This window comes from Chrysoperla carnea, chromosome 2 (genome assembly GCF_905475395.1).
Source record: "Chrysoperla carnea chromosome 2, inChrCarn1.1, whole genome shotgun sequence".
In the NCBI taxonomy this organism is placed as follows: Eukaryota; Metazoa; Arthropoda; class Insecta; order Neuroptera; family Chrysopidae; genus Chrysoperla; species Chrysoperla carnea.
The window spans coordinates 66323328-66335870 of NC_058338.1; the positions used below are offsets into that span (position 1 = coordinate 66323328).

At 30.4% G+C, this 12543-nt stretch overlaps 1 protein-coding gene across 1 annotated transcript; it reads left to right on the forward strand.

The window, feature by feature from the left end:
- The first annotated feature begins 978 nt into the window (after positions 1 to 978).
- LOC123292851 (zinc finger protein OZF-like) lies at positions 979 to 9650 on the forward strand. Its single transcript, XM_044873564.1, has 8 exons — positions 979 to 1018; positions 1837 to 2091; positions 3446 to 3871; positions 4949 to 5078; positions 6385 to 6530; positions 7058 to 7178; positions 9067 to 9256; positions 9489 to 9650. Exons 1-8 carry the CDS (start codon positions 979 to 981, stop codon positions 9648 to 9650), a joined length of 1470 nt encoding a protein of 489 aa, XP_044729499.1.
- The last annotated feature ends 2893 nt before the right edge of the window (positions 9651 to 12543 follow it).

Here is a 12543-nt window from a genome sequence, read left to right on the forward strand (position 1 = left end):
ATTTTATAGTATTATATTTTGTGTTAAATAAAATTATTTGTTTTATAATTAAGTCTTGTAAACTTTTTTTTGGAACCATGTAGTAAAGGGGGCGGATAAGGTCCGAGTCCGTGGCAGGAGTATCTAGTGTGTTGAACAGAGGAGGCTTCACATTGATCACCATTTTTTATCTTATCACCAGAATATTTCTAATTACTAAAAAATATTTGCTATACCCTGTATGTTGAAATAAATACAGGGTGAGTCGTGAGGAATGCACCGAACTCCAGGACTGTCTTCTACACGTGAAAACAATGTAAAAAAACCAAATGTTCTTGTCCGATTTTGATTTTTTGAAACCTATTAAGGGTAGGTTTTTGGATATAATTTAGATAGAAAATCGATTTTTATTGATAACTCAATCAAATTTTATCCGGTCTGAATGGAATTTTTCCCATAGGACAATCTATGCACGAAGAAGTCATGTTGAATAAATTTTTTTATCACTTCAGGTAAAGAATTTTCACTTCACGGTGAAAAAAGTGAAGTAGGTGTTAGAAGTTTTTAGAAGTAAACAAAATATGAGATGTTTAAAATTCCTAATTAAGCAAAGAGGAAGATATAGGTTATTGACGTCATTGTACGATATCACCATTGGGATACATATAAAATACATACAAAACTTTGTTTTGCTAAAAGGAGATGGGCAACAACCTTTGAATGCTTTACTATAACTTCTTCGTTTTTTAAACAATTTTAATTTTACTTTCAAAGTTTGTCATGGTATCAAGTCTAGTTTTACATTTTTATTATTAGTAAAATGGCAGATACGACATCAGGCAATTACCTTATGTCAGTGGACAATAGACCTTTTTCACATTTTTTTTCCTTTTTTTTTAATGAAAGTAAAAGTCTTGATAAATGGGCAAATTTTTTCCCCCGATTTTTTTGTAGCCATATGACCGAGAAAACAGATAATGAAACTAATTAAAATTCAAAATGGCGAAAATGATACGGAAACACACGAAGTTACACGAAGGTCAGTTTGACGTCATTTAAAATTGATAATAATGATATATTAATAGGACTGTTGACACTGATTTATTGTCATTGCTTGTCGGATTGACATCACAGACCATTTGTGCGGTGGAGGCAAAAAAAATCGTTTTATAATATTTCAAATATCGTAACTTTTTAACAATTTTTTTGATAGTTTTTTTATTGTTAAAAATGCGTAATTTTTGAGGTACAGGCTCTACTCGACCTATATTTTCATAAAAAATTATCAAAAAGCATTTCTGTTTTTCATGAAAAAGGTCTATTGCTCTTTGCTTCGGGAAGTATGTCAAAAAACTATTAAAATGAGGAAATTTCATTTTTTTCTATCTTTGTTGAGCAGCTCAGTTGGCAAAAAATTTTTACAACTATCCGAAATAATAGACCTCTTTATTTGAAAAAAATGATTCTTTCTTGTTTAGGGCAGTATGTCAAAAAAATTATGTGATAAACTGAATAACAAATATTTTCTATCTTTTCCCAACTGATTACTGTCTACCCGAAACAATAATGAATCGTAATTGAAATGAAAAGGTCTAAAGTAAATCGATAAGCAGTAGTTCCACATGGTTGCCGATAGAGTACATTCTGCTAAACGAATGTCAAATATTTTGACAATTGACTTTTGTAAACATTTTTATCTTGTTTATTAGTGGCGATAGAAAAAGAAAATGTTAGTTGAAACGTATTGTTGTTTTTGCGCTGAAAAATTTTCATTCTCATCTAATAAAAATTCAAATAACTTGAAAAATGATCGACTGGTTGAATTCGTATTTAAGTATTTAGAAATAAAAAATACAGATGAGTATCAAAAATATAGTTGCGATCTATGTTACGAAATTTTAACAAAACTTAATCAATTTCTAATTAAAGTCAAAGATGCACAACAAAAGATACGTGAAATATTTTCATTGTCTGCAATTAATAATTTAGATATTAAATTAGAACACGAATCACAGCGCCAGCAGCAAAATAATGACGCTACGACGTTAAACTCGGAGGATCAATTTGTTGATAGTAAAGTCGAATTGATTGCCGTTAAAACAGAATCAGAGGGTATAAAAAATTCTTCTTTCTACCAAAGGGGTTTTACTTAGTCAGAAATTAAATTCTAAAACATTTACCGTTAGAATTTAACACTTAATTTTCATAAAATCTGTTAAAAGTGTAAGTTTTAAACAAGTGAAAACAAACAACTGACTGAGTAAATTGTTGAAATACCATGCATAAATAGTGTTGATTACTCTATCACATTGAACATACATATACAATTTATATAATACATACTATACAATTTACGTCTAATTTGCGCCCTCACGGGTAAACAGTGATGTTGACGAAAAAATGTTTCATACAAAAGTTATTAATTTTTTTATAAGAAACATTTGTTACATTTAAACTTTTGTTCTACCTCTAACGGTTTACAAGATGGGTCCTACGGTCAAGACTCAATTGACCTATGTTGCTCATTTACGAACTCGATCTCACTTTTTACGTCCTGAGTTTTCGTTTTTGATTTATCGTGCCCACAGACGGACGGACGGACAACCGGAAATGGACTAATTAGGTGATTTTATGAACACCTATACCAAATTTTTTATTTTAGTATACCTTGCATATCTATAAATATATAGGAGACTTTCTATAGATATAGATAGTCACTCATCACGATATCTCTGGAACTATAAGACCTAGAGACTTGAAATTTGGCAGAAATATTCCTTTTGCCAAGTAGAGGTCAGCTAAGAACGGATTTTACGAAATTCCACCCACAAGGGGGGTTGCGGGGGTATTTATGAATAAAAAATTCATATTTTTCAATTATGGCTTTTAATAGTTCAAAACTTGGTCAGAATGTTTTAAATTACATTTAGAAATTTTTTTAACCTTCGGAGGGTAGAAAGGTGTAGCGAGAAAGTGGGAAGGAAATATCGAATATTTACAAATATACCTAAGTGGGGTATCAAATAAAAGAGCATGACGTGTACATTACAAAACTGTTATCCAACGCAAGGAAATGTGGAGGGAGGGGTGCAAGTGGGGATGTTGCCCAGCAAAGCGGGTAGTTCCCAGCTAGTTACATATATGCATGGTATAAAAAGTGCTCAAAGGAACAAGAGTAAGATAGAGATCTAAACAAGTTATTAGAGTAGGATAGAGAAATTCACAAAACATCCTTTTGTGTTTATTATTAGTATTTTGTGGAATTTTTTTTGAGCCAAACAGCCATGTAGAGATTATGCACCTTTATCTCTACACTCCATAATATCTTTGAACCTATATCAATGCGATCATGCTCAAAAATATCAAATTTGAGCTTATTTTATGAATAAACTATTTCCGATTAAGTATCACTCCTAGCACATATATACATAAACTTAGCACATAGAAATATGTTTCCATTTTTTAGGAGATGACTGTGATTACTACGATTATGCAAATGAAACGCAGGAATCGATTTCAGAACTTTCAAACACATTGACGAAGACTACTGCAAACGTAGTAAAAGTTGAAAATACGTCAGCGGAGAGTATTCCCGTTGCTAGAAAGAATCAACGTAATTTGCTAAGAATTCAATTTAAATGTTATAAATGTGGTGAAATGTTTCGGACAGATGAACTTTTACAAAATCATTTTAAAAATGTACATAACTCTAAAACGGAATACGTTTGTCTTGAATGCAATGCATTACTTGAAAATTTATCAAAGTTTAAAGAACATTTATTGTATGTCCATTGTTTTAAAAATAAATCATCAAAAGTTTTTTCATGTAAAATTTGTGGAAGATTATTTAAACGGAAAGAACATTGTATGTCGCATCAATCAACTCATTCAGGTATCTATTTTTTAAAGAGTAATTCAAGAGGATCGTAGTATACACTGAAACAAGCACTTGTGTAGTTAACCAATTAAAAAATAACTTCATGAGGGGGACATCATGTTCTGACATCTGATTGGGCCTTTTTCGAAAAAAATTTTATGAGGATCAACTTTCGTCTAAGTTATTTTTAGATTGGTTAGCTACAAAACGAGACAACCAACTGGAAGAACATCATCTTTCAAAGCTACAGGCGGCAAGAACTACACCCATCATTTTGGCTTTGTGTCAAATCGGATTCGTTTTCGGCAAATGTTTTGAACAAAATATGTTGGTATCTATATCTATGAGAAACATTTTTGTAATTTAAGGTTTTGCTCTACCATTAATACCAGCAATTTTTATTGAAAAGTTTTCACTTGTATGTAAAAGCTTGTTTCAGAGTAACCTACCGGTTGCCGCCCGCTTAAACCATGGCCAATTGGTAAAAAACACTATGTTATATGACACAACGATTTTATGTGAAGATGGTGCAAAATGAAAGTTATCACATGAACGGAGTCAATTAGGCAATAACAACATTGTCAATAAAATTTTTCAATTTGGCAATGGGAATTTATCCGGGTCCTCTATATATCCGATCTAGGACGCAAACAACTCGCGTCACTCCTGCTTCGAAAACCCAAATATTTTAGACCGCCCAAAAGCTTGTGTAGCTATATAGTATTGAAATAAGATTGCCAATTTCTCCTCCATATTTTGACCAACTCACCAATATTTCAATATTGAAAATTTGTCAATCTACCCACATGATCAATATAATACATTACCTGATATTTCTGATAATATATTTTTCGTGTTAAATAAGTTTTATTGGCTCTGAGAAATAGTGTCAATATTATTAAAATAAAATTCGATGCTTATGATTGATTTGATTGATTGGCAATTGATGAATTGTTTCTACAAAATACTGAATTAGAATTGAAAAGTAAATTAAACTATAGTTATACAGAATTAAAACGCAATGTTCATTTTGCACCACTCTGTATTTTTATATCATAATACTATAGTGTCTGATCACTTTTTATGTTGTAGATGATAAAAGCTTTTCATGCCAAAATTGTGGAAAATTATTTCGCTTAAAAGAATACTTGTCAAGACACAAACGTAAAAATCCAGAATGCAGAGATGAATTAGAATTCAAATGTACTCACTGTGATAAAATGTAAATTCAATATTTAATAATTGTCAGTGTTGGCTCGAAAAGTATTCGAACTGTTACTTGCGTGATCTAAATATAAAATATCTAATTGTATGTATATACATCATGGGAAAACTTTTGAAGATATCAATATGTACCTAATTTTTTTTAATTTCTTTGTAATAAAAGCGTCTTATAACTCATACATGCTTGAAATTGCTTTAGACTCGATTGACTATGCTCTAATTTATTTATAAAAATTGAAGATTCTCAAACAAGGATCCAAAATACTGCGAGCCTTCACTAATCAATATTATCCCCATTGGCTTAACTGGACTTCCATAAACATCCAATCTCTAATTGTTTTTATATTCTTGGAAATGCAGCATTAAAACATTTTCGAATCATCCCATTTCTAAATTAAAATTCTAAGCAGTTGAAAGATTCGCTTAGCTTTCCGTGAATGGGCATTCTTTCTTGCTAGATACGCCACGCCTTTCTCCATTGGTATAGAGCAGGGGAGGCGATGTATCAACGTTCCATTTTTTCTAAATAAATGTTAAATGAGGCTATAGACGTGCCGTCAGATAATTTTGACGAAATATCCTTGATGTGCTGAATTATCTAATCTTTATTATCGAAAACATCAATCTTCAATATCTTATCTTTATTGCCGAAAACAGTGTACACGCGTATTCTAACCAGGATTCCTTCAAAAATTCTCCCTCTTGAAAAGGTAATCATAGACGTGCAATTAATTCCTTTTGCTTTGGTTCGCTTTTTTGACTAACGGATTTGTGATTTGTTTCAAAACTACATTATACAAATCAGTGTTCCAGAATATAAAACACATACTTCTTTGTCGCTTTTACTAATCATTCCATGTTTCTCAGTATACCAAGGTTGAAATTCTCTGATACGCTTACTATCCTCCATTAATTGTTTTTTTGCTGAACTAATAGTTAAAAATCGTAAATATAACACAAAAAGAAATTTTAAAATACAGTTGTGTCAACGAAATTGACTATTATGCTATGCGTCATTGGCAATCGTATTCTACGACGTAACTACTCTAACTACTCACTCGCGTTCGTTCTTTATATAATAATATTTTATAGTGAACTTTGTGTTCGGTGGCGTGCCCAGAATATTATGTCGCGTGTCATGAATGGGACGTATGTCATCGGTTCGCCATCCCTGGCATAGGGCAATTATTTGTCATGGTGTTTGGCATAAGTTTTTCAATTTTTTTAAACTGATCAGAGATGAGTTATTTACGGAAGTCTAGTCATTCTCCTAATTTTTTTAAAACTATTTATTATTTTTCTAGATTTAAAAATCAATATTCCTTAGATTGCCACATGAAAACCCATATTACACCAGATCAATATAAGTATAAATGTGAAGTATGTGGTAGAAAATTTCATGCTATCGTACATTATAAATGCCATATACTTGTGCATGAAAAGACTGCAAGTAAGTAACCAAAAATTATTTATGGATGCGAATAGAATATTCTCTAATATTTACAAACTCACTAAAATAGCTAAAAAAGTAAAAAATCAATGAAATCTCACCGATAGATGGTATGATTTCATCGCTTTACAAAATTGGAAAATATTGGTTCCCAAAAAGATCAAGGGCACACCGCTATATATGAGATACATTAAACGGGTGCATTTCATGAAGAAAACATACTTTTCATGGAATGCATAATTCAGAAAAAAGAAACAGTTAAAAACATATGTTCAAGGTGTGACGTTTTATTTTACTACTCTAAGCGTAATTTTCTCTGTTAATATTAAACTTCGTTACGATCTTGAAAAATGTTAATCAAAGAACTTTTTGTCTTAGAGTTTCGTAAGAAATTCGCAGTTCTTTTTGAACACACTGAATATTACAACCCTAAAACTACAGTTTTATGTTATATTCAATAATTATTTTTAAATTATATTTTTTAGAATAGATGAGTGCCATTATTTATTTTATAAATTTTCTTTTAGGTGTAAAAGATTATATTTGTGATCAATGTGGGAAAATATTTAAAAGTCAACCTCTTTTGAACTCACATTTAGTATCACATACACAGGGTTCCCCTTATACTTGTGAAGTATGTTCTAAACGGTGAGTTACCCATCTACATTAAGAAGAAATTAATAAATTTATCTACATTAAGGTAGTCCGGCTGTTTGAGCAAGTATTGTGAATGTTCATTTTTTGTGGTAGATGATAGTTCCAAAGTCCCTTGATCACAATAAACACAGTTAATAATAACAACGTCAATTATACAAAAATTAATCGGTGATTGAGCTGCAAAAAAGTTTTCATCATGAAGAAAATTTATCACAGATTCTGTTTATGCAAAAAAAACTTTACCTTACGGCGCTTTCCAAAAAGAAAACATAAAAAACTTTGGTTTTTGACGCTTTTACGTCATACAAATTGGCTAGTTTACGATATTTTTAGAGCATTGATGACGAGAGCTGCTCGTTGACCAGTCACGTGACGGCCGGACGACTTTAAGAAGAAATTAACAAATTTATAATAATAGTGTAAATATTGTAGATTACTAGGCCAACAGAAGTAATATTTGATTTTCTAAATTCTGAAACACAAGTGGATTTTAAAAGCACACTTCCCAATCCTTTTTACACACTCTTGGTTCAATTGTAGTTTCCTACTAATCACAAAACTCATAACGCATTTTATTTATTTCTATGATTATTTTTATCTCCATTGCATTGGTTTCCCCTAGATAACATACAAAATTGGGCGCACTATGATAGAGCGCGTATTTTCGCTTGGCAGTGGCACACTTGTCAGTTAGTGTTCAGTTGTTCCTTCCTTCCAGTCAGGAATCTAGAGTTAAATTTGGGGCGAGAGGAGATTGAAATATTTCGGAAACTTTATCATCAAACATATAAATAATAAAAAGAAAAATATAGTTTCTTAGGAGAATTATAAATTAATAAAAATTTTTATTCATATTTGGTTTGGGAGGGGGGGGAAACTAATTTCCCATTTTTGGAATTTCAGTCTGAATGCATATTTTCCTGTGATTATTCCGGTGCCAACCTTCTTCAAGAAAGTCTATGACCTTCTTTAACTCGCTGAAAGCAGTGAGTCTACTACAACTCATCATTACCTATGATCTTGTCTTTTTGGATACTATGACCTTGAAAACAGCCTAACTTAAATTGAGACGTTTTAAGTCGATTTGCTACTTTTTCTTTATTTTGGACTACTTAACACTACTGAATATGCTCCTGCGCTTTTTCTCCTATTGTATCAACGATCCATTAGCCACCAATTGTCGCCATTAGACAGTTTTTATTCATATATTAACTAAATGAGACTTATTAGCGTTTCGAATGAATATTATCCGATGCATATGCATATATGTTACTTTTTCTCAGCTATAAAAATAATTAAATATTATTTGCGACTCCAAAATACTGAGCTGACCTCTACTGATTTAAATATGAAATGCGGAGAAGGGTGTAAACATTATCTTAAAAACATAATTAAATGACGTAAAAAGGGAATTTCTGCTAATTAACTTACGAACTTACGAGTTGTGAATGATATAAAATAGATTAAATGTTCTAGTATCTTTTGTTTGTTTATACCATGGAGACAAATATTTGTACCTTCTTCAACCGCTATTAAAATGCCAACTATACCACTAGTTTGATTTACATCTAAGCATATAAGTATCACGAGTATGACAGAGTATATGCGTTAAGCAATGCATCTAGGTAAGAGGTATTTTAGATGTTATATGAAATGTGACTTGTATCGTGGCTTCGATGTCTTTTAAGCTACACAGTTCTTCTGTTGTGTGCCTGCAGAAAGTGGGGGTCAACACATGTATATAATATCTCTCTCTTAGATGCATTGCTTAACGCATATATTCTGTCATATTCGTGATATTTATATGCCTAGATGTAAATCGAATTAGTGGTACATAGTTTCTTAGAGTCACGAATACACAGAAATTTTTCTATTTCAGATATAAATCTACTGCCGCTTTAAAACAACATCAATTAACGCATTCAGGTAAATTTCATGAATGTGAAGTGTGTGGAAAGAAATTTACTCGACGTGGGCAATTAACAATACATTCGTCGATACATACTGGTAAATTACCATTCAAATGTAGTTATTGTAAGAAACAATTCAGAAGAAAAAGTTATCTTCAGGTAAACAATTTTTGAAATTATCCTTAAATAGCAGAACCGGTGCATAGATAAAAGGATTTTACATCGTGTTTATACAGTGTTGGTCCATAATTTATATAATATTTTTTTTCAACTCGATTGCTTAGCTTAAGTTAAAGGCTATGATTTGTTGCATATTTGCTTTTTTAAAATAGCATTAAAGGTTAAAACCATAATTAAGACGATTTTTAATATAAAAACTTATTCTTTCTAGATACATTTACGTCAACATACAGGAGAACGTCCATATTCATGTTTGGAATGTAATCACAGTTTTACAAATGATTCAAATTTTATAAAACATTTAAGAGGACGACATGGTTTACAAAATATTTCAATTATTAATAAACATCGTTATCCATTTGATGATAACTAATTTAATTAATTTATGTAATTTAATTAATAATAAAGTGATTTAAACGATAATGTTTGTTTAATGTTTATATGATTACTAGAGTAATACCCTGCCGCTTCGCTGGATTTAAAAGTAAAGATTGATAAAGATTGCTCTCGGTTATCCCCTTTCTATAACACTCGAAATAATGGTAAGGATTGTTTTACACAGGTAAAATATATCTATAGATTTCTATTTTTTTAACTGTATAATAGTAATTATTCATTGAGTAAAGCAGATAAGATGGCCGTGAAATATTTTATGGTAATGTCAAATGACTACTTTTACAGAAATCTGTAATTTATGGTAATGTCAAATTAAATTAAATTTTAAATTTTTTTAATTTTCTATTAATATATCTTTATAAATTATATCTCATGTGTTATTCTGATAAATCAGCTATATTGCTGTACAGTTTCATTTAAAACCATTCGCTAGTTTTATCGCGAAACCGTAACAAACAAACAAACATGCTTACTTTCGCATTTATAATATATATAGAGATGTACGTTTTGCAAGCCTAGAAGCTATTGTATTTTAAAGTTAAGATACAGCGCCACGGTGATACAATATTAACTAACATTGTAAAGCAGACACTTATTGTCAATTATATTGTGCTTCTTCCAAAAAATTTCTATAATAGAGTGTCCAATTTTTGAACGCAAGCGGCTAAAAACTTCAAAACCCAACCAAATCCTCTAAAGCCGACAAACTGAAACCAACCAACTCGTAATTACAACAATAGACCTTTTTAAAATTCTTTTTTTTAAAATGAAAGTAAAAGTCTTGATGTCGATTTTTTGGAGCCATATGACCAAGAAAACAGACAATGAAAATCATTAAAATTTAAATTGGCGAAAACGATACGGAAACACACGAAGGTCTGTTTAACGTCATTTAAAGTTGATAATAATGATATATTAATACGACTGTTGATACCGATTTATTGTCATTGCTTGTCGGATTGACATCACAGATCACTTGTGCGGTGGAGCCAAAAAAAAATCGTTTTTAATTATTTCAAATATTGTAACTTTTTAACAATTTTTTTGATAGTGTTTTTATTGTTAAAAATGCGTAATTTTCGAGTTACAGGCTCTACTCAACCTATATTTTCATATAAAATTACCAAAAAGCATTTCTGTTTTTCATGAAAAAGGTCTATACTCCGGGCCTATAAAATTTTCGGTCCATTTTTCCGATTACCATATCAGTCAAATTTTTTTCAATTATTTTTTACTTTTTTAGATGTTTTGGTGAGATTTATTAGTAAATACCGTAAAAGTATTATTATTTTAGATCCATTATTATTTTTTGAATACACGATCCTCTTGTCTTGTTAAACAACACACAGAAGGAGCGCACCATTGGTCCTCCTTAATACCTCTACCCTCCATATGTGGAGGGATACCTCCATATTCTAAATCTTTATTAGATTGTTATTAAGTGTTTGTTTATAACCTAATTCTTCTTTGGACATTATTTATTTGAAACAAAAATAATTGAATAGAAATATGACATCCGAAAATTTAGCAGAATTTTGTAGATTATGTGCAGAAATTTATCCAAAAAATACATTAATTAAAATAAATAGTGAAGAATTTATAAATTTAAGTTTAGCTGAGAAAATTGATCAGTATTTTACAATAAATATTAGTGAAAATGATACGTTACCTAAAGATATTTGTAGTCATTGTTTTAAAAAGGTTTTGGACACATATGAATTTCATCAATGTATACGAAGGGCACAAAATACTTTACAAAAACAGATTGAAATTAAACATGAGCAAATAATTAAACAAGATGATATTAAATCTGAAGATGATTCTACCTCTTATGATTTTATGCTTGATACAAATCCCATCATAGGTAAAAATTATAAATTGTTTGACAATAAAACAATTCCGATATTTTCACAATGTGAATTTTAAATCACGAAAAAATAATATGAAAAACTATAATAAAGCTTTAACATTATTAAGAGTTGCTAAATAATTTATGAAACAATCAATTTAGTTCTGTAATCTTAATTTAATAATGCTAATAGTATTGAATTTGTGAATCTCCAGAAGATCACCTTAAATTGAAATATAAGTACCTATAATTCGATTTAATCACACAAAATGGTTAGTCAGACTTTGGCCACTTTGGGCTGATTTATTTTGCATTTGAATTTATATTACTCTGAGTTCTAAAATTTGATTCGATCCTTTTTATGAAATTTAAACTCTCTAGTCTTGTTTACTTGAAGTACAAAAAATTAAAAAAAAAAGAATAAGAATTGCAATCTAGATAAAACAAGTGAAAACAAACAATTGACTGAGTTAATTGTTGAAATACCATGTATAGACAGTGTTGACTACGCAATCGTTTGTTTTTTGACGTCACGTAAATAACAAAAGATATCCACTTTTAAATAACCACACACACATAACTGATATTCCTATATTAATACATACAATAAAATTTGCACCTAATTAACGCCCTCGTGGGTAAACAGTGATTACAAAAAATGTTACAAACAAAAGTTCTTTATTTTTTTATAAGGAACATTTTTTACATTTAAACTTTTGTTCTATCTCTAACGGTTTACAAGATTGGTCCTACTCACCTATAGGTCAAGACTCAATTGACCTATGTTGCTCATTTACGAACTCAACCTCACTTTTTACCCCCTGAGTACGCTATAAAAATTTCAGCTTGATATCTCTTCGTTTTTGTGTTATCGTGTTGGCAGACAGACGGACAGGCGGACAGACAACCGGAAATGGACTAATTAGGTGATTCTAGTGAAGCGTTACAAACTTGGGACTAAACTTAATATACTATTGTTCCGCCAAAAAGAGTACTCGATTCAAATACAAAATGATTTCAA

Bases quoted from the DNA above. Each gene is read 5' to 3' on its own strand.
- LOC123292851 (XM_044873564.1), top strand. From the start codon at position 979: ATGGCGAAAATGATACGGAAACACACGAAGTTACACGAAG. The intron at 1,019-1,836 runs GTCAGTTTGACG...TAAAAAATACAG, and splicing joins ACACACGAAGTTACACGAAG to ATGAGTATCAAAAATATAGT. The intron at 2,092-3,445 runs GTATAAAAAATT...TCCATTTTTTAG, and splicing joins CGTTAAAACAGAATCAGAGG to GAGATGACTGTGATTACTAC.